The following is a 27,412-nucleotide window of genomic DNA, read 5'->3' as shown; positions in this document are numbered from 1 at the left end:
GATCATTCATCGTTGAATCCAGAAGTTGTGTGACAAAAGTAATGTTTGTTCTTCGCAAACTGATTTTTATTTTTTTCATAACCCATAACAACTCAGCGGGCATACCTTTTAGAAAATCCACTAAATCCAAATTCAGATCGAAATAGGCATACGTAAACTCACTTGAAATCTTAGTTAGGTTAAGGCCCAACATAAACTATTTGAAAATAATAACACCAATTTAGAATCAATCTCCTAATCTCGAACAAGATTATTTACGACCCACGTCCTAAGAAATTAGACGCTAGGCTATCGCCAGTGGTTTGCAAACTGATGTTCTTGCTAGTAATGATTGTACTTCCTCATTATCCCCAATAATTTTTTCTAATGGAAGCTTCTACGACCCAAATTTTCTTCTGACAGTTGTAGCTCCCACAAACACATGAGCAAGGGAGACTAAATAAACAACAATAATGATAAGGATCTCAACCGCTGATATCCTAATTATCCAAACTATCGATTTATACACACATGATTTCACATGCATTATGTGAAACCCACAAATTCACTTGGATCATATACGTCAAACTCAGTAGATGAGATAACGGATATATCAACTGTTGAAATCTTTATCATTTTCAAATAAAGAACGAAAAAGTGGGAGAAAAAACCAAAAGGGAGTCCATGTAGAACCGATTCCACCCCCACCCCCCCAAATTTAACAGTTAATACTTCAACTATGGCATGGTGGCCTTTAGAGCCTTAAATTACTTGGGCATTCATAACCGTACAACAACATATATCTAGACAAGCACAATACAATTGCAACCTCCACTGCGGACTCTTTACATATGAAAGAAACAAAACTTTGCAAACTCCTCTTTATCAGTTCACTTCACTCTTATCTTATGCATACCCGGCCATCCCAACAGTAGAACTAGCGCGGTTCGCCTTGCGAGCTGCTTGGGTTGTAGTTGCCTTGGAGAAATAAATGTAATAATATATGTTGAGTACCATAGTTGCAACAATGAAGACAGCTCCAGCAATGAAAATGCCTTTCCGCAATGACTCACATGAGAAATTCTGAGCATAAATAATTCCCCTGTACTTGGTGTGGTACGCGTTCTTAGTTGCGCCCGCAATCAGACATGCTTCTGCCACCAAAAAGGTCGCCCTGCAGATGCAAAATAAGAAAAGATTGTGGATTCAACATCTTGGATGAAGTGTACTAGATAGTTATCCTTTTTTTTTGAATAGGCAAATTGTCTATTGAAAAGTGTTATCCAGTCGAATGAAGCACATTTGGCAACAGTATCCAGTCGAATGAATCAGAAATTTGTATTACGACATCTCAACTTCGATGGAGCACATTTGGCAACAGTAAAGGCATAAGTGAAAAACAGGCAAACGTGATTTCAATGAAATTCAAATATTCGGAGTAAATGCACAAGGGAGAAATGATCCCCCAATTGAATATTCAGATAAGGAATGAGAAGCTTTTGAGGGAAGTGATTCGAAAGCCTAATCTTATTTCCAAAAAGTATGTGGGATGTCTTTCAAAGATGAAAATATGTTCATATCAATCATCAGTAATGTGATATTTCCAGATGAGATGCTTGGCAGTAAAAAGGAAGAGAGTGGTTTAGGGTTAGTGAAGCCCTTACCATGACGACATGAAGTAGATAATTGACCAAGCTCGATCCCCACCAGGTGCTAAAGGTATCCCAAAGCACATGCATTTAGTCACTCCCATGAGTAGTGATTCGCCTGAAAGAAGAAATAAAAAAGCACCCACTCCATAACCAGTTGCAACATCTGAGCTGTAGACACAATATGTCGCATTCGAGTAGTCATCTTTGATTATATTGCCCTGCATTCACACAAAGTATCATATAGTCACAGAATAAATAAGCTGAACAAATAACAAACAATTACTGAAAATATCAATATTCATAGCCATAGTTTGATTATGTAAAATCCTAACATTTTTTTACACCAAGACACTGGGAAAGTCCATTCAGAGTTTGCTCATGCTCGACTTGCAACAGGATCTCATTCTAAGTTTAAAAACTTAAAACTTTCATTGGTGCACATTGAAAGTATAGAAGTCGGCATATCCCCTCTCTTAGCATGAGATCTTCCTTTATGCTGATCGCTGAGATCACGGCCGGACTAAAGATCCGTGCAACATGCCCACAATTGATGCCAATAGAAGCATTCAGAAAATGAGTAGCATGTCGAGCAACACAAAACTCCTCTGTAGCTACGTAAAGCAGTTTAAAGGTGTACACACTGTCTAATTAGAGTAGCAGAAGGGGTGCAAGTTAAGCCTTACACAAATAATCTCTTTTGGAAACTTACACAATGCATAGCAGTTTAACCATGAAGGTTAGTACTGCTATCCTCATCCCACATTTTATATGAACAACAGCCATGTTCATGAAGAAACTCATACAAAACACCTTACTACTAATGGAAAATGATTTTCATAGCGGTGGTGAAGATAGGGCTGTATACATTATCCCGTACACATTACCCCGCACAGAGCCAAGAGTCATGGCAATTAAAGGCCTCATCAGAAAATCTTGACAAGATACAATCTAACAGAACAAAAGAGAGAACTAAAATATGGGAAAAAATCAAATAGTTCATTCCAGATTTCCAGTCTGAAGACTCTACTGATCCCTCAGATACAAATATGCTATTAACAAATCACAGAAATTATTCACTTATGCACCCATCACAAGAACCTCAAAAACAGATCTCAACTAGTCACAAGCTAGAAACTACTCAGTGTTGTAAGAAACATCACACAATCAAGTATCTAATTCAAGACAAAGGAATCTCAAATGAGTTAATTAGATAAATCAAGCAAAAATGTGATGCAAGAAATGCTGTAAATCCCAAACCCTAGCTTCAATTATAGCATCGAAGGAGTAAATAATTGAACGAAACAAAAAGTGAGTATAAAAGTGGGACATACAACACTTCTCCGACTCTCAGCAGCAATGGCGAACCCAAATGCAACGAGGCTCAACACCACAACCAAGAGATGCACCAGGGTCGAGCCCTTTCCTTCTCCCATCTCTGTGTTTCAGAGAGAAAATTCTACAGAAGGGACTCGAGTCCAAGTGAAGCTGCTGATAAGCGCAACAAGTGTGAGTGAGAAAGAAAGGATCTTTCTTTATACGGAGCGTAGAAAAAGCAGTGAAAACTGTTTTGGTTCGGAGAAAAGGGAAAAACTTTTAGACCCGCATAAGGATCGAGAGCGTCGAAAGTACTCACGGTCAATAAAGCAGCCTAGTTCGACGGATGATGAACGTGTTTCTCACGCGATAGAACCAAAATGTGTTTTGTCGAGTCATGTTGATTCTTTTCAACTTCATGCGGGTTTCAACCTCCAAGAATTCTAGTTCTAGGCCACACTGTTGTGTTTCCATGTGCTGATTTCTCAGATCCCTCAAGAAGTTAAAGATGCATAGTTTCACAATGTCAGTACTAGTACTAGTACATAAAATCCTGCCAATCCATTGATTGAACATAAACTAACTTTGGGTTCTCAGAACAGTAAGACTAGGCAGAACTTCATGTGAATAAGAACCCAATTCTACAAAGAAATATTTCAATTGATTGGGAATGAACTTCTGATCTCGAACACTTAGCTCTAATTTCGGGGAGATAACCAATTAACCTATTGAGTCATTGAGGAGTGGTTGCCAATCCAGACATTGACGTAGAACTTCTACATGAACGGTATCTATTGATTAGGAATTTAGGATGATTATTATTAATCATATTTAATTTTAAATGATTAATAGTGTGAGTTAAATATTTCATAATACGAAATCTGTATTAAAAGGATGCAGTGCATCAGTTTCATTGCTTACAAGCCCCATGGTTTCTAATTCTAATCAGCCTCTTCAATTGTGGCACTGGGTTGTCATCAACAATTGGTTTGTCTTTGTTACTGAACAGAGATGATGAGAATGGAAATAAAGTTTGTGATTTTTGAATCTGCCATTATTAGATTTGGAAATCAAACAGCTTTCGTAATCTCTCTGAGACTTTCAAACTGCACATTGGTTTGATCATTCACCAGTTTATGAGAGTTAACGATACAACTAAAGTCTTAAACAAGTTAATTTCCTCATCGATCTCTTAGAAAAAAATTAAAAGAAAAAAAAAAAAAACGATCCTAAAAACTCTGTTTTCTTCGTTCCATGCTCTGTTTCACTGATTTGGTATTTCCTTGACATTCTTCAAGTTCCAAATATCATCATCCCAAGCAACATCACTGAACATGGTACTATAAGCTCTGTCCACAAACTCCACATCCCAATTCGGTAACCAGGACGATCCCCACGACATTTGTTCATCCACAAAACCACTCAACCACGGCCACTCCTCCCACCCGACCCGACTCAAGCTCTCTGCCATTACTGGACTCTCCTTCCCCACTTTATCAACCACTCCCTGGCTTTGGCTCTTCTTCTTCTTCGTCATAGTCTTCACCTTCTCATCCTCCAATTTGGCAGCAGCTCTCGAAGACCCAGAATCCGCAATGTTTCTCTGTCTTTTCATTGTTCAAGCCAGTAAATTAAGAAGCGCCGATAAATAATTTTACGGCAAAGAATTGGTACTTTATAGAAGAACAAGAAGGGTATTGGGATTTGGAGTCGGTGATTACATATTCACATGGTGGTTTTTCCGTCTCTGTATTTGATTGTGATGACAGCTGCAATCCTTGCGCAGCTTTGAGGGTAAAGTAGTTGACACGAAGGCAGTTTTTGTCAAGTTGAAGAGGTTTTTTTTTGGTTTCTTTAATGTTTTGGTGAGACCATGTTCAATGTTCTCCGAGTCTTGGTGATCAAGAGACAGCGAGGTTTGATGTAATAATGCTTTGAAAAGTCCACTAGTAAAATCCAAAATATCTGGGTTTTCTTTTCTTTAGGAAAGCTGCCGTAGAAATGACCTATAGGATTTCAAAGGTTTAGGCTTTCAGAACAAAATCTATCATGATCATATTCATGGGGACTGCACTTTGTTGTGAATTTCAATAAATCTTGCTTTCTCCCATATTTTCCGCAACACTTGGTTCACTAGAAAACAATGTGAGTTGAATGCAAATCTATGCAAGATCTCTATTTTTTTTTTAATAAAAAAAAAGGCCTTGTATTGTTGAAAAAGAGACTCTCGGCTTGGTTGACAAACTAGTATACCATTAGTTGCACTATTTTTGACTAATTCTATTGGTTACCTTAAATGACCTTTTAATATTTTAAGAATATTTTTGAGATTTTATGTTTTTATGTTTTTCATTACTTTAGTAGTATTGTAGCTAATCCTAGAGCTTTTTATCTTTTGCTTCAAAAAAAATTATCAAAACTTGATGGTGTTCTCTCTTTATCTGTTAGATTCTTGTGTTTATTCTCTTGATTAAACGTTAATTTAGTCTTGTTCACAGTTTTCCACCTGCGTCACTAACTCAAACTTTGATTGACAGCAAGGTGGTGTATATGTTCGGTGGTCGTTGCAGTGAGCATGAACTTATCTTCTCTGGCGTCAGTGATGGGCGCCGTAGTTGCCCTTCAAATGCTCCTGAAGCCAAGTCCAGCTGGACATGGATTTGTGGCCGCCTCCTTTTCTGTTGAGATACAATCAACTTGAAAAAGAAGTCGAAGCCTTGGAAGCTGAGTCAATTGCTACGTATGTTTATGTATTGGGCCTTAAGAATATCTGGGCAGCCCAATACAAGCAGAACAAGACCAATGTTTGATTCGCTTGATTCATAAGCAAGAACCAGAGCCCCATCACTTCACATTTACTTCTGGAAGTTGGAATCAAGAAAGTAGACCAAAACGAAAGAAAAGAAAAATTATCAACAAGAAGGATACAGTAGAACAAAAACACAGAATGTTTATTTACACTAGAAATCACTACTCTGATGGCTCAAGAGCAACTTGGCTTTTGTATAAATTTTGAAGAGAAGCCGCTCATTGAACTTCCAAGGTGTTACAAGCAAAACAAAACCAAGAAAACCACCGTCCTCACTTGACAGTGGAGTGGATACTTACATTAGTGGCTGGATTGAGACTGTTTTCCCAGCCCAAACCAATCCCCCTTTTTTATACCTACTCCTCCAAACCTACAAACTCATCTTCTTATTTTGAAGAACATTTCATTTACTTACACGTGATTTACGTAAACAGAGAACCCTTCAAACATATTTACACCATCAAAGGATCTCCCTTGTTTCCCTCCTATTGAGAATTTCAAAATTCCCCTAGTGGTATCCATTAGTTACTATATACTTGCGTGAAAGAAATGGGTTCTAAGCAAGTGCAGGGATCCTGCAATTTCGCCTATCCCTATCCAAGCAATCAAACCCCTCGATTCTCACAGCTGGATTGCTTTCAAAATTTGCCCGAATACAACCTCCATTCCTTGCAGATGATGGAGAAGACTGTACTGATAACGGCAAGAGTGGGTTGATCTTTTCATCCCCAAATCGAGCATCTTGTATTAAAGGGTTAGCTACTCTGCTCGGAGGTGACCCACAAAAAAAGGGGGGCGACGAGACAACTTGTGTTGGTGAAGACAGTTCCACACCATGACCACCCTAGAGTAATAAAATGACCAATCTTTCCATCAATTATCAATACTAGATAGCTCTTCTCGAACAAAATAAAAATACTAGATAGCAACTCAGTCAAAGAATTACATACGAGTTCGTTATCTACAAATTATTGGGCCAGGCCTCTCTAAAGAAAGCTCGGCCTAAACCCTAAGCCGTTACTAATGAAAGGGGGTCACAGCATTCAAGAACACAACGTTAGCTAAACAAAAATATGGTGCCTTCAGATTGTTAGTATGAATATCATACAATAGGCCATGGCAGTTATCTCAGACACAGTTCATGCTTTAAATTGTTGATATGTATATTATTCAATAGATCATGTACTATTCTGTTCTTGCCTACACATCATTCTTCATTTCTTTAGACCATGTATATTCTAGATTTCGCTCCTACCAACGATTAGCATGTTCAAAAGAGGAGAGTAAAAATTATTCACGCAATTAAAAATCACAAGACGCACACCTTTGCAAGGATGTCCAAAATATCATTTCCGGATTTTGAATCGCAAAGCTCCACTTGGTGGCTGTTAGATTAAGTAAATTAGCAATAGAATTTCCCAACATGTTAAACAAAAAGCGCCAAGAATTCTGAGAAAAATACCGGTGCCATCTGAGGGACCTGACGGTGTGGTGGTCGGTAACGCTGGCGTTCAAGAGACCTAGACGTCGTGGTTTAGGGCACACAACGGACGCCATGGAGCCCCTGTAGTCCTCACGGGTTGCACAGGCGTTTTGTTGGATCGCACAGTGATTCATGTCTCTTCGATCTCAACCAACAAAAGCCTGCAGATCAGACGCGTTGTGCTGTTGCAATAAGAAGATCTGGTCAAACAAGGAGAGAATTATTGATAAAAATTATAGATTGCGGGCTAACATTGGCGACAACATCAAGAAATTCAATTGCAAATTAATTCTGTAAGCCTAGGCCTCATAGGACAGATCACCATTAGAAATTCCACGAAACTGAGACCGAGTGAATTATAAAAAAAAAAAAAAAAACTCGATTATTTCACGAATTGAAACGAAGATCAATACAATTTGAACTCAGGATCCACTGAGATGACTTGTAAGTTCCGTCTGATAAGAACTGAAGATAATTCAGAGTAACAAAAAAAATCGCAATATTTCTTCATAGATCCAAATCTCATACGATCTGGAAAAACGAGTCTCGAAGAAAACAAAAACAATTTACAGAACCGAAAACTAAGAATAATTACAAGCCAGATCTATGGAATAAATTGAAACTTCTGAATCAGGCAGCAAATCGATAATACACAGACCTCCAAAAACGAAACGGAAAGTTCAGGTTCATTCAAGAAGAAGAACGTTGTGAAAATACCTTGACTGTAGAGCTCCACTCGCGAATGAGAACAGTCTTCACATATAAGAGATCGAATAGAGGTTAAGCTAGATGAGGAGAATGGAAGAAGGATAGCAAGGCAGAGGTCCTGTGTTATTTATAGAAGAGAGAGAAGTGGATAGGTCAGAGGAGGAGAGATAAATCGAGAGAAGGAATTTATTGGACAACAGCACAGCTACACAGAGACAGACCAGGCCCAGCCTAAAAATTAATAAAATTTTTTAAAAAGTTCAAAAGGAAAGAGAGTGAGAGTATTTATTGTGGGCTTTTTTTTTTAAATTTATTCTCCCACGCAGGCGGTGCCTGTCTCCCGCTAGAAATTAAGAAATCTCATGGAACGGTTTTGGCGCTGGTGATTTTGATTTTTATTATTAAAATGTAATAATAAAAAAAAATCTATAAATATCCTCTAACTCACCAATTCTAAAACTACAACCAAACAAACCCCAATTCGTTGTTTACATCATGACCATACAACAATTTATTCTTACACGTGTTCACGATTAGTGGCTTAGAGCATCTCCAATAATAAAAAATGGTGTGACACTTGATATTAGTGTTAAAAACCAATATCAAATGTGTGTACTACAATGATAGCGTATTTCAAGCACTCCATAAACAACTTTTCACTCGTACATTTAGTATGAAAAATGTTGTTTTGATCAAGTGTCGTTTTGATCTCATTATAGGCATCTAGTACTGATAATCTTGTTTCGAGTGCTATAAATATTGTTTTACAAGTACTCATTGGAGTTATTTAGCGAATTTGTCCCTATTACTATATCAAGCATTTTTCTCGCATATTGTGAAAAGTTATTTGTTTAATAAAATGAAATATCGATTATTAAATAATAGTTTGATTGTGAATATCGAGAAAATATACCCCACAATATATGTTTCCTCATTCTAAATCCTAGATATGTGTGGTTTTCAAACTACTATCCAGGAATATGTGTTATTTAGTGTGCACCCATCATTTTGAACAAAAAAAAAAAAAAAAAGAGAATCAAACTTTACATTATCTACAAGTACAAGGATTAGACATTGATAATCTTTACCACAACCTTAAGCAGACAATAATATCCTAACACTTTCGAGGGGTTTGAGAGTATTGAATGTGTTTGTTCATATATGTGAAAGTAGAGAAGAAGATACAAATACTCATCACTACATTATCTAAGGTGGAAAAAAAAATAAGAACATGTGTGACCATACTTGCCCATCTCTCTGTCTGATATCCCTATCTTCCATTCATTTATCCTAAAATATATCCTACTATAGTTTGTGAAAATAGTATTATTTGTGATGTTGATTTTATTGAATGACAAGTGGAGAGATTTTACACCCGAGTTGTTAGTTGCTGTGATAAAGATGGTGTGTAATCTTAATGACTAGGGTTCGAATCTCCCATCCCCCGTTTAAAAAAAAATGGAGAGATTTTTTCCCAAGAAACATATAGAAAATGTTTTAAGCAGTCCAAGTTTATATTTTGGGAATAAAGTTTATCATTTTCATCCATGCATATACAATGCGATTGATCAAGTGGTGCACATTTGATTTGATGCTCTTTGTCCACAACTTGTCCATGATACATCAACATAAGCCAGTCATTCATTTAAAATATTTTACAGGGTTTAAAGCATTCCGATTATTTATTTTACCTACTCAAATATCACTTTTTTAATAATTTATAACATATATATATATATATATATATTGAAAAAAAAATTGTATAAAGTTTATATTTTAATTACTAAAATATTAAATTTATCTTCTTTAATTTATTATTATTTTTTTCAAATTTCAAGAAAAAATACAACTATTATTGATTCTATATATTACTCTTAAAACAATTTATTACATCAAATATCTAACAACGCAACAAGTTATTCTACCTAGAAAAGGTTTATTCGACTTGTTTCATTCTGTGATTTGTAACCATGTGAAAAGAATTGCTAATCATGTTGCTGATGTTTTAGCTAAGAAAGCTATTTCTTGCTCTGACTCCAGATTTTGGTTTGGAGAGTGTCCAAAGTTTCTTAGGGTTGCAATTATTTCTGATTTTACCCCCAATTTGGTTTAATGAAGTCTACATTTCTTCTAAAAAAAGAGAAAATATCTCCTATCCACCAATATTAAAAAAAAAAATTAAAAATCTACCATCAACGATACATGAGTAGACTACATGCCACCCACCATTTTTTCAGCAGAAGTTTAGAACAATACATCTCCTAGGGAATTTCAAAAAAAAATTAAAAATAAATGACACAACCCAAAGACTAGCACACACCACATGGCATGCTTTTCCACCGATACCTCAACTACCCATTTGACACACACAACAATTTTCAATGGATTGCGGCAAGCCCCATGTGTTCCACAATCCTCACCTAATTCTTATCATTCTTCAATAATTCAATAGATTTTTTTGTGGGACTCAAAATATCATATCATCACCGACGAGGAAACAGCATGGCTTCCTTCCCTAACTGGATTGGGAGTTCCAATTCTTTGTTACAATTGTAGCTATAATTCTCCCATAAAACTATATTAAATCATAAATTATAACATGTTTTTGAGTATCTTGGTGTTCATAATAATGGAATATACATAAGAGATTTAAAAAAAAGAATAAAACCTTAATTTCTAAACCCTAAACAAAAAATCTTAAACCCTAAAAAATAAAAAATCTAAACCCTAAACAGTAATTACAAACTCTAATATGTTATTTTTAAACAAACAAAACTGTGATTTAACATGATTTTTGGATATAATTGTAGCTAAAAATTGGAGTCATTCTGAGCTCTCTTCCAAGTTGCAAAATTATTCGGCCAAAAGCATTTAAGATGAAGATACAAAAGGTAGAGAGGCACAATCCTATATGATGTGTAGTTTTTGTCACAATAGAAACTTGCAAGAAGCAATCAAGTAAAGAAGTTGCTTTCAACAAATCCTTGGTCAAAGATGAGGAGCTAGCTATGTCACTCTCTTATATAACCCTCCTATTTCTAGTCAATTAGCAGGCCAACTTAGGATATTTGGGTTTTCAATAAGATTTGTATTGTGCATCACCAATTAAGGACAATGACACAAGGAAAACTTCTCACATTAGATGAAATTCGTTTGTTGCATAAACTGGACCTTTGGGCTCATCTTGTCTCTTCTATTAGGCTTCGGCTGACCTTTTGATTTGGGCTTGTATTTATTAGGCTTTGGGCTTCCCTTCATTTTTGTGAGCCTCCCTTTGATTTGGGCTCATACGCACCAAAGGAAAAAATAAAGGTTGTTAAGAGGCATTGAGCCATATAAATATCTCACTATGTGATGTTCAATGCTTAAAATATATAATTTTTGTCGAAATTCTCAGTTCTAAGCACATTAAAGATATTATTTGCTTTGTGTCATGGACACTCATCAATAATTCTTAGGCCCATGAAAACACGTCTATAGGGGATCACAGTCACATAACGAACGCATTAGGCCCATACAGAAGATACTATCGGATTGTCCTCTTTGAACTTGGGTTCTCTATGGATACATCGGTTGTAACCTAAAAGTTTTATTTAATATGCTTATTCAATGTGATAGGAGCTGAACTTTTCTTATAAACAACTCGGTTGGATTATGTCAGACCGAAGTGAGATTCTAGTCTCGACAATTTTAACAAGATGAACTCATTTTTTTGGCATGAAACGTTAGTGATGATGCCGTAGATCGACTTGTCTCTCGGAAGAACCGGAAGAAAATACATACGACCTAGGATTTCCCAAAAAAAAAGAAGAGAAAATTAAAGGAGGACAAACGATCACGGTGACTAGAAGTGGTTCGACATATGACATGAGTGACTAGCAAAGAAACAACCAGAGACAGAGAGAGAGAGTGAGTTTGAAGTTTTTGAAAATCTGGTCAGAAGAACCAAAACATTCTTGTTGGTATTCTCAAACGGACCGACCTACAAGCAGTACTGCAGTAGGGTTACATATCCGAGACTCCCCATTTTTAGGGATTTGCACGTAATCAGCATCATGTGTGTGTATGTAAATGTCGTCGTTGCGACATATCACTGCATATATACCATCAATGAATGTATTAAAAACTATTTATTATACGTATCATCATGGTCATCAACAAATTATGTCTTTATCCTAAAAGTCTATGATCATCAGTTGCATGAGTTTATGAAAACATCAATGGAAATCCATCACGTTTATTCGTTTTCCTCATTCATTTTTATCATATAGCATACATTCATCCACTCCTACTAATTTCTTATCGTTTCTTATTACTTCAAGTCAGACATTTTTTCTTAGGTTTTTCTCGTTGCCTCTTACTTTCTCTTATACATATTATCTCGTTTTTCCTCACCATCACACCGCTATCTCTACAATGAACATATCCATACCATCTTAAACGATTTTTCTCGTAATTTATCTTCAATAGATACTACTCCTACCTTAAATCTAATAATCTCATTTCTTATTTTATCTTTTCTTGTGTGACAAACATCCAATTACGAACCATTCACATTTTTGATACATGTATTTTTTGGATATGTTCTCTTAATAACCCAACACTCAAAACCATACATATTGCAGGTCATAAAGATGACTTATAGAATTTTCCCTTCAACCTTAAAAAAATCCTTCGATCACATAAAACTCTAGATGCAGTTTTTCACTAAAACCACCCGTTTTTAATCCTATTTATTATACGTATGATGAACAATAATAACTCAAACCCACGTCCGTTTCAGAGAAGACAGGAGTGATGCATATATCTCCATGGAACCAAATCTTTCAGACAATGGGCCGTACAGATCATATCATCATATACAGAGAGTGAGAGTGACTGATAAAGATGTGTCCTTGGTTAAGGACACACTAGTGAACAAGACCGATAAAGAAAACGTGTGCGAACGATATGATTCCATATATAAATACGTACACACACACACAGATATATATATATATATTGTAAGAAGAGTAATATGAGACCGACCCTACCCACGCGTGATCTGCCAGACTCACTAACAACATTGATTTTCTTGAATTGAAGGGTCGTTTTCGTATTGAATTTCGTTTTACCACTAACTGCATCTTGCCATTGGTCGGTCTAAGATTTGATCCCATTGATTAGTTTTTGTTTTTTAAAATTATATTTATGATGCATTAATTAATACCATTTATAAAAAAAAGTTTTTTTTCTTTCCATTTTCTTTGATGGAAAATATATCGAAATCATCTACCACTAGAATCTTAACACATGATACAAAGTACCGAGCTAACAAATCAACCGAGGAGCTACAAAGGCTCACCTCTGCCGTTGACCAAGGCATAATCGATGAGTCTAACAGAGAAGAAGGCATCCAGACAGTGGCATACCTGAGTTTAGAAGGGCCCTGGGTGAACTTCAGAAAAGGGGCCGTGTTTTCTTTTTATTTATTTTAAAATCAACAAAATTTCCTTTATTGGTTTTTTAAGTTGAAATATGTGGGGAATTGTTAGTTTTTTGTGTTTGGATTAATATAAAATTAATATTTTTTTCAAAAATTTGGGGCCTTGGGGATATTGGGGCTCGGGACTCCTGCCCGTGTCGCCCCACCCTAGGGCTGCCACTGCATCCAAGGACCCACTTAGAGCATTGTAGCGGACGAGATCGAGAGCATCTCAATAGAATCCATATGTACACCCCTTCGGTACAATGCTAATCACCTGACCTCGGAAGCCATGATAATTGAACTCCCAGGGAAACTAAGAGCCCAACAGAATACCAACACCACTTAGGAAAGGGAAATTCACCCTCTTATAAGTCCTCCTAAGAATCAGGGAAGAAGAGATCTACGCTTACCAAAGTTATAACTCTCTAACTCGTATAAAAAGGGATATCCATCATAGGGTAAAGTATCTCAAACCTTGCACTTTGTATTGCTACTTGAGAGAGAGAGAGTTTCGAACACCAAGCACTCCCCCGACTGATAGTATACTAACTTGAGCGTCAAAAAGGTCTATTCGAGAACACCTTCGGAGCCTCCTATGATAACTCACGAATTCTCCTGTGTAGGTCATCCTCAGCATAATCTACAGTTTGATATGCCATCAAGACCGATCCAGTTTTGGACATCATCAGATTGATAGTAGATTTTATTTGTTTGATATGAACAAAATTTCAATCAAGTCTTTATGCAACTTGGAATTACTTACTAAAATATTTAAGTATTTATGTACTTTCTGAAGGAAAAAATGTAAAATACAGAAGCTAAGATCGTAAACAAAGGTGATTGAAGACTAGCTAGGAGCCCAGGACAGACTGACAAGGGATAGATTTCAATAGTAGAAAAAAAAAGAAAAGGAAATTACTGCAAATCAAAAGCTGCTGTTGCAGTATGCATTATTAATGATTTAATGGACGTGTGATTTGGAGGAACAAGACAAATTAAATAAAGTAAATATTCATAAAACAAATGCATGCAGCAGCTTTAAACATTCCAGCTGTTGTTAATTGCATGAATAAGCAGCGCTCTACAGCCGTCTAGCTGCTTCTACTGCCCCTCTCTATATGCCTTGTCTTGCACTATATTGACATTTATGTCCCACTTTTTCAGTCTACCACTACTTCTCCCCTACATACATACATACATACATATATATATACACACACACAAACACCCTCTCTCTCTTGGTCCGATCCCGAGATATATTCGAGGGAGGTACGGGATTGGAGGTTGTGACAAAGATGCTCTATAACTATTAGACAAATAGTTAAACCTACAGTGAAAATCAATAGTTACCCTAATTGCTTACCTCTCTTAGTTTGCTTTAAAAGCTCAAAATTTATCGTCAAGTACTAGTGGAATTCAGGGTGGTGGATGCCCGCCCTCAAATCCCATGATTTTATTCTCGAGAACATCCATTCTCTACCACTTATCAGATTTTACATCTCTCGGCTGTGTAATAGATGGCCGATGTTCTGATGGCACTCGGCCGAATCAATTTCACTAATGTTGGAGTCGATTCTCCCTTCCATTCAAACTTTACTTATCTCTCAACATGATGTATCAATCAAATAAAGGAGTAGTAGTATTAGAATTTATTTAATTTTAAGTTGGTATTTGTTTTTCAAATCCAAGAGGTGAATGACCATTTATGGTTAAAAGTGGAATGGACGGAGATGCAGCTTTGATTGGTTGACATACTCGTATACATGGTTATTATCAAAGTGGTGCAGAGTCTCAGACTTGCAGTCGCAGTGCAGCTTAACCTATATATATAGCTTGTGTTGTCTGATCAAACTATTAGGTCTAGCTAGGGTTAGGGTTTCTTTCACCTCAGCATTGGCTTTTAGATTTGCTGATATTCGCAATTAAATACAGGCACATGAGCTAAGCTAACTGGCCTAAAATCTAAGCACCTGAAGCACAAGTCTTGGCTTTCAGTACTAATTATTCAAATGCGAACCCCCACAGCGTTTGATTAAAAAATGTGGTGGCATAAGCTTCGGTGGGTTGACTAGGATGGAGGCTGAGTATATATATATATATATATGGATTTCCTTGTGATAACGAGAGCACCATCCATCTAGCCAAAGAGTAAAAACAATAAAAAGGAGAATTGGTTTTCGTGCAAAAGGAAGGGTTGGAGGTTCCAGTTGAAATCGAACTAGTTGTCGTCCGACATTTAGTTCACTCCAATCTTGAATTGGTGGTTAGTGGTGGAGTAGAAAGTTATCACTCCAAGCCAAATTAAACTAGCTGAGAGTATATATATACTCTACACAATGCTCCCCAAAAAGCTGCCTCAAGACCCTGCTGGTTCTACCTCTTCCGACCCCATTTGTCAGTTTGCTAACTCTCTCTTCTTCTTCCTCTCTCACACTCTCTGGATAAGAGATGCCGTGTCAAACCACACTAATAATATTTTCAATATTACGTACTAGTTACAGCGACACTCTTACGGATCTGAACTTTTTTTTTTTTAATCGTAGCTATTCCAAATGCATAAATAGACACGCACGATTTCATATGAATCATGTGTGACTCACGATTTCACATGATTAGATGTTTAGCATTTTGGTAAAATAAAATACAAAACATGAAAAAAAAACCCCAAAACATTAATCAAATCCCTGCATAGCTCCTCCCCCAACTCAATCCCTCCTCTTGGTTGCTCACTGAACCGTCTCTACCACCTGATGATCCCTCAGCTGCCACATTGGAGCGCCGGCTGGAGCCGTGCCCCAATACTTGCCCAACCGGAGCACCAACGCAAGTGTAATTGGTGGAGTCTGGTCCGGGCATGCCCATGTAGTTTAGATGATATTGTGTGGTGGGGTGACCAACGTAGTAATCATTGATGGGTGGTTGTTGCTGTGGGTATTGAGAGGGATACGGGACTAATGGTATAGGAGATGTGTATAGTAGTGGTTGGTGCGGACCCTGTGGCGGCATTGTTGGTGGTTGTAACATTGTGGAGGATGATGAGCCGGCTGCAGTGAACAATCTTGGTTGCTGCTGGTACATTGGCCTGAATGGATCGCCTCGTGCAACGGCTAGGTTATCGTTGCCGAAAACCAGTTGACGAGCACGGTTTAGGGTTTCTGTCTCCCTCTCTGACCACTCAAAAGTACATGAAAAATAAAGTCAAAAATTGAAACAAATGGAAAATGATAAAAATCTCAGCAGTTAGTATCCAAGTTATTATCCCAGCTACTAAGATTAATGATCCACATGATGCACATGAAATCATGAGCGTCCATATTAACAACTGAGATAATTAGGATATTTACTGTCGGGATCCCTATGACATGACCAGGTTGTATAAGGAAATTTCATGGCAGTAGAAGCAGAAGACCATTAATAATCACACTGCGTCTCCATTAAATAAAAAAAAAGAGACGAGGAGTGTGGGTGTTGCCTTGTCTGTGTCGGTTCATGTGTCCACCGAGAGCTTGAGATTTGCAGAACTTGAGAGAACAAAACCTGCACTCATAGACCTTCCCACTCTCCTCATCTTTCCCATCGTTACCACCTGCAAGAAAACTATAAATATTAACTAAACCATGTCTCCAAACCCTAGTTTCCCAAATTTTACATATTTTTAAGGAAAACTTAATGGTTTCTTTAAATCAAAACAGAAATCTACTGCTCCTGTTCCATTGATACTTTTCTCATAAAAAATAAAAAATCAAGAAAGAATGGATATACATATATAATACACACACATATGTACCAGAAGAATAGCCTTCTTCCATGACTTGTCTACTGTCTCTATTACTATAATCTTCAGGGTAATTGTTGAGATCCAATGAATTATTATTGCTTTCAGACCTCCTGCAAAAATTAAATTACAAAAAAAAAAAAAGGAAAAAAAAACAGTTATATATGTGCTTGTGGGGTATATATTTAGGAGTAAAAGAAGAATAAGGTATGTGTAGGGGGAGACCAACATGGTACCGACCACCGACAGAGAGAGACAGAAAATGTGTGAAAGGGGAGAACAAAGTGCTTTCCGATTGGGAAGATGAGTAAATACAAGACTTGAGTTTGATACTGCTATAGTTTGAGTGAAGGTGGAGAGCCAAAAGAAAAAGATCGAGTAGAGCTTTGAAAGTTCTCTATCAGTTACTCTGCCACCCCACAAAAACAAACACACTGCACTCCTCTCTCTCTAATATTGTAAGAACAACAAAGGCACAATGGGTCTCGTGACTTTAAAAAGGCCAAGAAGATAGAGAGAGAGAGAGTAGATGGTAGTATCACTTGGTTAGGTTTTTGTGTGAGAGAATGGGATGAGAGGGACTTTGCTTCATTCAAGGGAGCGTTAGCTAGGTCACTATTTAATTATTTATCCTACAACAACAACTACTAGTACTAGTAGTATATATCTGGTTCAATCATATATATTGATTTAAATGTGTTATAGATGTATATTAAAATATGACATTGATTACTTTTGTTAAGCGTGAATGATACCATACGAGTTTACCCTTTAAACATATGAGATGGGCTTAAACTCAGGTGACCAGGACAACGAGCATAAAATGTTCCTACCTAACGACAAGGTAAGTTGAGCTAAAGCTCAGCGCGTGACCTCAAGGATATTGCTTTCATTGGGAATTGAACTCAAAGTCTCCTGAGTCCATAAGGTTTAGCTCCAGAGAGATTCAACACTAGGCTATTATCCAATTAATTATAACATTAATTGATTAATGTGGATCATATTTACTAAAAGATATATATGACCAATCAAACCATTTTTATGTGTCATTTGTAATTATCTTAACTAAATATCCAAAGCACCAAGTACAATTATATCCAGTCTTATTTACCTTGAACACTAAAATACATGGCCCCCTCCAACGTCTCTCGAGTCGCACGACTTTGTTTTCATATGCCCGACACTAACTCATACTAGTTTGAGGTCAAAAAAAACGTTAATTTGTTACTAATTAGAAATTTTGAGCTATTATATTCTGCACTTCATTTCTTCTCCTTGGTGATGAGATTTAGAGCACTAAACCCATTTCGCCACTCAATAATCCCCCAACAACCAACACCACTAAATTTGACACCACCGAGATTTGTAACCCCACCCACTTGAGTGGGTACTACAGTACTGGAATAAACATTGAGTAGTTTGACTTTAATTTCTCTGTACTAATTAATAACAACTATAGATCGATTGACTATGTGTATGGATTATGATTAGGATAACATATTTGTAAAGCTGAATCAGGCAAATACCGAGGACCACGCATGCCCTAACATTTGAAAATTTTCTTATACGTATATGGATTATAATCATGTGTTGGTACGTAGTGGTCCACATATATAGCAGAAATATATAATTATATATGTCGTGTAGTAATTAAATTCACAAAACATCCTCTGTTCAGGAACTAATTAGAATCCATGATCAAGTGGAACTTGTACGTGTTCTTTTAACAAACTTCTCTTCAGAAATCATTAATGAAGGAAGTCCTTCATGAACTAAACAAGCACAAAACTAGATAGACAAAGAAATGAATACAAATCAACTTGAAATTAAGACATGAATAAATGGAGCTTTCTCATTTGAACATTCAATATGTGTATAAATTCGAACCATCAGGGTAAATTGGGCCAAAATCTGACGCATGGCTACAAGGGTATTACTCTCCGTGGGAATCGAACTCAGGATTATCCGAGTCCATAAGATTTGACATGCGAAAGATTCACCAACTAGAGTATCATCAAATGATAATGCTTCAGAGGTTATTATACTAATTAGTCTTGCTTATTAACATATTAATGTATTGAAGTATTGAAGCTTAATCAAACAAGACCAAAAATAACAAAACCATTATAACTTAATTTTCATAGTTATTCTAATAAAAATTGAGCTAAGAGTCTCAAGACACATATAATTGTATGTCTGATGTCGGAAACCCAATGCACGGGCCAATAGTTTCAAAAAATAATTCTGTAATACAAATTTGTTAAAAATCCTAAAAATTATTGCACACAATGTTGGAGATCGAAGTGCACAGCAGCAGCAGTACTAGTTCTGCATAAAAAATTCTTGTTCGACATATGACCTGACTTCTCAATGTGCCGATACCCAATATATGGCATCAAGGTTTTGTTGAGTCTTTGAGTGTACGAGTTTGTTGTGTCAGAAATTCTGAGACTCTACTTATATGTCCATTTGCTTATGGCTAATCTGATGTGAGATTAGAAGTCTTGATATACTAGAACTTAAAAAGAGTAAACATAGGATAGGGGCCTTTTTTTTTTTTTTTTGAATTTTTAAGGGAATAAAAATAATCACAAGAACACATAATCTTCTTGTCTTGAACTCTTGGGTACCAGCAAGGCAGCAACTGCTGATGCGCCCAAGCCCAAATATTTTAGAAGCCCAAATCAAACGGAGGTTCAGATTGTTGAACTAAAGCTCAAATCAAAAGAGCCCAAAGCCTATAATACCCACAAGCCCAAATCAAAAGGCGGCCCAAACAGAAGTCAAAAGGAATTGTGTTCTTGTGCTCTCCTATATGGTAAAAGTCTGTAATCAGCAAATGCGAACACACATATATCTCTCCCTATGTAAGTTCCCACATCTGCTAAAAGCCATCGTTTCATGTACTAATTGCAGGAAATAACATTCAGCTCATATCCAACATTTGAAAGTTTTATTTGCAGGAACATCAAATGATAAAACAATGAAAGAGACAGTAATTACACCTCAGAAGGAAGAACATATGATAATGCATTATTTTGTTGGTTAACATTGTACCGAGATTCATGCTCGTTTCTTTCTATTAGAGGTAAATTATGAAGCACTATGATGATTGCCCTTTAACCTTCAAAGATCCAAACTGCACGTTCACCAGCTCAGCAGCTGCACGGGCTGCTGCAGCTGCACGTTGGGCAGAGGCCATGGCAGCTCGAGCTTTTTCCAACACATCCGATGATTGTTGTGATGTAGACTTATTTTTAACATCGGTAGCTGCAGGTGCATTAGGATTGCCAGGTGATAGTTTAGCTTCATTGTTACCCAACCTTGGCTTGGTTCCCATGGGGCTAGGAGGTTGACGAGACTCAGAAGCTTTACTACTTGCAGGCACAATTGGATGCACCCCGTTAGAAGTAGAAATTTTGGGAGAAATGGGCTTAGTGGGAGCTTGCAAAACTTCAGTCCCGTCACACATTTGCTTTGATCCACCCTGCAGATGACATTAACAGGTCATAAGTTACTTCCGTTTATTTCAGAAATAAACAGAAGAAAAAAAAAAAACCGCTGCCATCTTCTAAAAGTCGAACTCAATTGTATCCTTTTAGTGTACAAAGAAATTCGGAACACAATTGCTTTTCGAAGCCGAAAAATAAGAGACAACCAGAGCACTTTTAAATTGTTTACATCAATTTCTTCTTGAAAAAAAAAGCCTCTCAGAAAGAAAGTGGGGGGAAGGTGAATGGCCATGGGTGTCCAAGTCTACAATAGTACAAGCAGTTCAAGGTTTAGAGGATGACAATTTCATAAAAAGGCAATATTCATCATTTCTTCCTTTTCCTCGATACTCTCTAACAAGCCTCACTTCCCAAAAAGTTGAGTAAGAGCTTTAGAAGGCAAAAAGATTTGTCTAGCTGATGGCAATTGGTTTGGTATTAAAGCTCTTTCATGTTTTAACTTATAAGAATCCAGAAACTAGGAAGGTAGGTAAACAACTCAACTCCCACGCATAAAAGCTCCCATAGCGGAGGCAAGGCCAGGAACAGTAAGATCTATGCAGCCTTAAACCCGTATAGCGGAGTGGCTGTCTTAGGGAATTGAACCCATGACTTCCTGGATGGGTTGAAGCAACTTTGCAGCCACATCAAGGGTCTTCTCATAAAATTGTTCTTATTGCCAAGTAGTTGATAGGGGAAAAAGAAACAAGAACAAATCCATCAATAGAAAGATTGTCCAACTTGAACCGAACAATAGATTCAAAAGAATTAAGCTTAGTATATCATCTCAGTCTCTGACCCCGTCCACTATGGGAGCTTTGTGCATGGTAGTTGTTTACCTTTTCCTCACGTAGAAAAATCAAATCTAAACTTTTGATTTACTATGTACCAGTAGATCTTCATGCTTTTTACTGAATTCTGCCTGAGTGTTAGAAGAATCCCAACGCACATTGTACTCTTGTGCAATATCCTTCAACACCCCGAGCTTCTCCTCCGCTGATGGAATCTTAACCGGGAGGTTTTCAATGAGCTGCAAAACAATGAACAAAGTATCAGAAGCTCCTCTGAAGCAGTAACACCACTCTCCAGAAAATCAAAGCAAAAAAGAGCCATTAACTATACGGTTGACGCCAGAATCAGGGCGGAGCTCAGAGCCGGCAATAAGAAATTCCTTCCCATATTTTGTGCCAAACAAATTCTTGACCTGCAGCAAATCCGGCACATCTGAACATCTTGGGGCAGCAAAAATTAAGCTTGCAACAGCTGCTTGCACTTCACCTGGACACTCCCTGTTATTTTTAAAAAAAAAAGGCATAAAGAGAGTATTAAATCTTGATAGAGTACAGACTTAGCAAAGTCCAACAGAATATAGATCTACAAATTACTAAATCTAGCTGTCCAAACACATTGTTTAGAATGCATAGAATGCGTAATTAAAGACATGATAGAAAAAGTAGTACATTAGCAATTAAATCGAAAGTTTAAGAACCAAAACACAACGTAGATACTCCCATTTGAGAAAACAAATTCCCGTTCTCATTGAACTCACCTCTGGGTTTCAAGAACTGGAACACGAGCAAGAACAAACTCACAGAATAGCCTCAGCGCATCATATGCAAGTTGTAAGTTTTGCTCTCGAATTACATGCTCCACCTGTCCCCAGAGCATAATACACAAATTATTTCAACTATAGAAACCCTGATTAATCAGTCATCTTCAATCAACATGAAAGAAGTACCCGAATTCGAGCTATGGCTTCTTGACCAGCCAGCAAAAATTCCGCAATTTCCTTCCGCATACGCTTGAGCTGCAAATCTCTATGATTTTGTCGCAATTTAATGCGTGAGATTGCCAAGGACAAGCATGTTTTGCTACAAAAATACTCAGAAAATCAGTTTTCAGACCCACCACAAAAACCAGGTCAAATTGACAAAAGCAAGCTGCATGTGTTCAATACTAAGCATCATATTACTAAATTCGATCAGAATAAGAATAATCACACCAGGAAACGTGAGTCCTGAACACAATTCAACAAAAAAATCACTTTCCCCATGAAACATCCAAAATCTTACACACAAAAAAAACCGCTTCAAAGATTACAATATCAATTAGAGATTAGAATCCAATCTTCAATAGGAACAAAGACCCATTCATCAAAATCCATTAATCAGTTGAAGGAACCTGACACGAATTGATAATTATGGCAGAAATTAAAACCCACCTGCAAATTGATATATGTTTGAGTATTAGGCGTATCCTATAACTTGACTAACCCGAATTATGAAGAACAAACAACACGCATTAAACGAAAATTAGATCGGAACTCAACCCATTCTCAACAATAAAGAAACTTGCGCGCAGAGATAGGAACTGACCACTTTGCACCGAAAACCCCTCTGTTGAATAGTTGGTTTAAGAGCGACATGGAAGCTGAAGGAAAGTAAAACCGATTCTGGATGGTAATTTTTCAAATACCCAATTGATTAACCAAGATAGTCTCTCTTGTCAGACAGCCATGGATGCACAACCGATCTTGGATGAAGAAGTCTTACGGCCAATTGTTGCCCGTCACTTATTCAGTTGTTGCCTTTCAGACTTCAAACGCGTTTTATTTCGTGAGCGTTTTATCCTGAAGTTTCCACAAAAAAAAAAAAGAACAAATTATAGGAATTATTATAGGGTTTACCATGCATCGGCTAATCGGCCAATCCGATCAACCGACTCTAATTAAAATGTAAAACCATTACCTTACTTAATTTTTTGGATCGGGTGATGGGTGTACCCGATATTTTTGTTTATTACCCGTTTTATTTTGATTAATTGGTTTGGGCTTTGGGATTAAGTCTTCTTGAAAGTTAGCCTAGTTTGAGTTTGGGTCTCCTTAGTCCTTTGGGCTTTGGGATGGGTAAATGTTTAGGCTTAACCTAGTTGAGTCCATAGCTATTAACAATTAACAAATACTTAAATATTTTATATCAAAGTCGGTTGGCCGATAAGGACTCAAATTTATTGACCAATCGATTTTTGAGTTTATTGACGACCACCATTCGACCAATCTCTACATGTATCGGATGAAATTATATGCCCGACTGTGTGAGTCGGTTGATTATTGGTTGGCCGATAAAGAGTCGATTGGCCGGTAATGACCGATAAAACTGATCCATGATAAATCTTAAATATTTCAATTCCTATATATCAAAATAATTTAGTCTCGGAGTCAAAATATGAGCTACTTAGTTTGATTTCCATACCATCATATGTTAGATTTTGGCCTGATTTACTATGTCATCACGTAGGAAAATTTCTTGTACGCGTGAACTTGACGACCCGAATTTAGACCTATATTAGATATCTAAAGGACAAATTTGTATGATTTGATTCTCAATTGTTTTTTAAAAAGAATTCAAAATATGAAATTCGATGTATTTATACGTATGATGAATCATGGATACAAAGTAACATTTTCATTCCTTTGTTCCGGAAATCAAATATCATGAATTCAAGTTGCTTCCAACATTATTCTTTCATGGATTGAAAGGAATTATTTTGCAGCCACAATGAGAAAGATCGAATGAATGAAGAATATCAAAGCTAAACACAATATCAAGTAAACCATTCTTGATCAAACTCATTCCTTGCAATTTGCAGCAATTGTTGTGTTATGTTTCCAGCCATGATAAATCTTGCCAAGTCTATCTCTCCAAGTTTCTGTCGTGTAAAATCACCACATACACAGACTATGAACCTAGTGATTGATTAAATGAAACAAACCACGCTAGCTAATATGTAGAGAATAACAAGCAATAAACATAAAGGAGACGAGAGATTTAGGTGGTTCGGCGTAAACCTACATCCACAGGCAGGAGAGACCGATTCGCCATGTTTGAGGAAGATTACAAATGGAGAAATCCTCCAAATACAATGATTCAAGCTCTCTAACTTTCCATGTGTTTTCCCTCTAAAAAATTGCGCCTCTCTCAATTGAGTTTTCAAAACCTATAAGTTTCTATTCATATGAGTTGTCTCGTAAGTGTAGAGACTGCTGTCCGAACAGCTCCCAAGCCAGACCATTTTGATTGTTTGATCACAAAAAGGCAAATAATATGGGAGATTCTTGAAATATAACGCACACCTTGAGTATAAAGAGAGGCGAACAATCTGAGAAACTGAGAAGCTGGCTTCGTGTATATACTCTCCTGTCTCTTTTTCTATGAACAAAAACACAACGATTAGTCGATTATAGTATTATTTACTATTATTTGAACTTATAAAATTTGGGAGAAAATTCTATAATTCATTATAACTATATGATTCAAAGTTGGGGGTTGGGTTGGGGAGTTTGGTTCAACTCATGAAAAGACAAACATGCAAGCATGGATTGTATATTTGGAGGCATTGGATTGAGTACTAGTTTTCGGTGCAATTTAAAATTACAAAAAAGAAATGGCTCTTGGGAATCTTGTCAATTATAATCCAGCTCTGCCTGTCAATTTAGCAATCTTTACAAGACAAGACCAAGTGTATGTCTCTGTCTTGAGAAAGGAGGCTGGAATGATTACAATTGAAATCATTGAAATCTGTAAATCTAAACCATTGATATTCATTATATCATGTATAGTATACAGCACAAGATGCATTCAATGCATTCATTCCAGCATCCCATATCCCATTTTTTCTTTGTCCCAAAGTTCCCAAACCACCCTCACTCAAAGACAAAAGGAAAAAAAAGAGAGGATATTGCAAAATTTGTGTCTACTCTATTCTTTACCGCTCCCCCTTTGTGTAAATCGAAAGGGTTTTGTTTGGTAGAGTTTATTTACTGTGAGAATACGTTAATTTATAAGTTGTGAAAATACATTTGTTTATAAGCTATGAAATAAATTATTAAGTGTTTGATGAAACTTATAACTGACACTAGTTTATAAACTCTGAAAAAGTCTATTTAAATTTAGTTTAAAAGTATAATAAATTTTGTTATAATATTATTTTAATAAAAAAATAAACATAAACTCTAAAATAAGTTTCAATTAAAATTTATAAACTAGTTTATTGGAAGTATTTGGTAGAACTTATGCCTAACTTATTAATGACCATCCACTCCTCCCAACAATGTTAGGGATACCAGTAATAATGATCTCAAAAGTATCCTAACAGTGTGTGATATGCATTCATTTATTGGGTGTGATGACATCATAATAAGATATCTATTGAAAACCACATCCTATAAATACATGTCACACACTGCATGGCTGGGATGTTTCTGAGATGATTATCACCGGAATCTTTATCATTTTTGCCTACTCCTCCTCCTCCGCAAAGGGCTTGCTATCTTGGTTGGCTGCACTACGTCTTTGTTCCAGATTTCAAACCACCTCCTGCTCTTCTTAGCTCTTCTTATTCTTCTGTTCTGTTTGTTATTCCTGTCTGATATCATCAAAACTTCCCTAAATGCATCCGTGGCGTCAACTCTCTGTAGCTCCTACCCAGCTCCTCTCATCCATTCGATTTTCCTCAGCTGCTCTTCACAAGCTGATACGTGTTCTCTTTCATCTTCCTCACCGCCTCCTCGTACGATTCTCTCCGCATGCGATACCACTCCCAATCATCCTCCTTGTGCTTCCTCATTGGTGGATATTTACTGAACTACCGATCGTACCCCAATCGTTTTCCTCAGCCTGCAGGTTTCAGTTGGATTAAAAAATCCGATCCGGTTATAGAACTCGGCCGACACATCGAACATACCCAAGTCAAGCCTTTCGTCGACCCGTTTGCCAGATAATCGCCTAAAACTGGGACTGACACATCCACCCAGATGAAGCAAAAGTTGTGCCTGAAGTGAACTCCGTTGAAATCTGCCAGTAAAAACGTCGCCGTCCTGATTAAACTGATCCACGATTAGGGCGTAAATGAACGAGTTTGACCCACCAACAATTAGCCCGCGAAACAATACCAGAAATGGCAAACCCGGCGAGTGAGCGGAATTCGAAGGGAGTGAACTCGCCGTCAATGGTGAGGGGCGTTTGCGATGGAGATTTTATTGGTGGTGATATCAAGAACGTTGAGACCATCGTACGAGTAGGCGGTGAGGGAGATAAAAGAGAACACGTATCAGCTTGTGAAGAGGCAGCTGACAAAAATTGAACGGCAGAGAGGGGGCGGGTGAGACCTACAGAGAGTTGACGCCACGGAGGCATTTAGGGAAGCTTTGATGACATCGGACAGGAATAACAAACAGAAAATGATACCCGATAACCAGGATAAGAAGAGCATGGGTGGATTGAGATCTGGGACAATGGCGTAGTGCGCCAACCATATGAAGATAGCGAAGCACTTCTTGGAAGAGGAGGAGGAGGTTTGTTAATGGGGGACACCATTTTTGGCTCATCAGGTCGACCCCCAGCTGGATTGGGTCATTGGTTTTACAAAAAATGGGGGAGCCGCCCGTAAAGAACAGAGCCGATGCAAATTTTGCAATATCCATGTGTTTCTTTTTCTGATTGAGGGGGTTTGGGGAGAATGGAGAGGAGAATGAGAAGGTGGCCACTTTTTTGGGACAGAGACCGTTTTGAATTATAAATGTAAAAGTCCCACATCGTTTAAAGATGTGATGACTTTGTTCTTTATAAGGATTAAACCCACATCTTGTCATCAATAACGTCTTTTCCTAAGCTTGAGTGAGTTTGATTTAGCCTACTCATTTAAGCTTAAAAAGAAATAAAATCGTGTAACATCGT

General features: G+C 37.2%; 5 protein-coding genes across 6 annotated transcripts; all 5 read right to left on the bottom strand.

The window, feature by feature from the left end:
• Positions 1-708: 708 nt before the first annotated feature.
• Positions 709-3,176, bottom strand: LOC119991216. Its single transcript, XM_038837496.1, has 3 exons — positions 2,963-3,176; positions 1,644-1,849; positions 709-1,153 (listed from the first exon to the last, which is right to left on the bottom strand). The coding sequence occupies exons 1-3, from the start codon at positions 3,062-3,064 to the stop codon at positions 886-888; spliced, it is 576 nt and encodes a 191-aa protein (XP_038693424.1). The 5' UTR covers positions 3,065-3,176; the 3' UTR covers positions 709-885.
• A 790-nt stretch (positions 3,177-3,966) lies between these two features.
• Positions 3,967-4,768, bottom strand: LOC119991219. The gene has a single exon (XM_038837499.1). It carries the CDS (start codon positions 4,558-4,560, stop codon positions 4,210-4,212), a length of 351 nt encoding a protein of 116 aa, XP_038693427.1. The 5' UTR covers positions 4,561-4,768; the 3' UTR covers positions 3,967-4,209.
• Positions 4,769-5,873: 1,105 nt separating this feature from the next.
• Positions 5,874-8,126, bottom strand: LOC119991217. 2 transcript variants are annotated; one of them, XM_038837497.1, is made up of 4 exons: positions 7,955-8,126; positions 7,217-7,437; positions 7,079-7,139; positions 5,874-6,598 (listed from the first exon to the last, which is right to left on the bottom strand). In XM_038837497.1, the coding sequence occupies exons 2-4, from the start codon at positions 7,369-7,371 to the stop codon at positions 6,311-6,313; spliced, it is 504 nt and encodes a 167-aa protein (XP_038693425.1). In that variant the 5' UTR covers positions 7,372-7,437; positions 7,955-8,126; the 3' UTR covers positions 5,874-6,310. The 2 variants fall into 2 exon arrangements, with proteins under 2 accessions (XP_038693425.1, XP_038693426.1); XM_038837498.1 differs by having other exon boundaries at positions 7,217-7,419; positions 7,955-8,125.
• Positions 8,127-15,965: 7,839 nt separating this feature from the next.
• LOC119992275 (zinc finger protein JAGGED-like) lies at positions 15,966-17,718 on the bottom strand. Its single transcript, XM_038838978.1, has 4 exons — positions 17,417-17,718; positions 17,200-17,300; positions 16,885-16,998; positions 15,966-16,579 (listed from the first exon to the last, which is right to left on the bottom strand). Coding segments are annotated over exons 1-4 (708 nt in total). The 5' UTR covers positions 17,419-17,718; the 3' UTR covers positions 15,966-16,088.
• A 2,400-nt stretch (positions 17,719-20,118) lies between these two features.
• Positions 20,119-23,313, bottom strand: LOC119990313 (IST1 homolog). Its single transcript, XM_038836164.1, has 6 exons — positions 23,054-23,313; positions 22,417-22,549; positions 22,228-22,331; positions 21,796-21,967; positions 21,568-21,708; positions 20,119-20,674 (listed from the first exon to the last, which is right to left on the bottom strand). The coding sequence occupies exons 1-6, from the start codon at positions 23,101-23,103 to the stop codon at positions 20,291-20,293; spliced, it is 984 nt and encodes a 327-aa protein (XP_038692092.1). The 5' UTR covers positions 23,104-23,313; the 3' UTR covers positions 20,119-20,290.
• Positions 23,314-27,412: the final 4,099 nt, after the last annotated feature.

Source organism: Tripterygium wilfordii, chromosome 22, assembly GCF_013401445.1.
Source record: "Tripterygium wilfordii isolate XIE 37 chromosome 22, ASM1340144v1, whole genome shotgun sequence".
Classification (NCBI taxonomy): Eukaryota; Viridiplantae; Streptophyta; class Magnoliopsida; order Celastrales; family Celastraceae; genus Tripterygium; species Tripterygium wilfordii.
The sequence above is the reverse complement of the archived record's forward strand: the minus strand, read 5'-3'. Positions and strand labels throughout refer to the sequence as shown.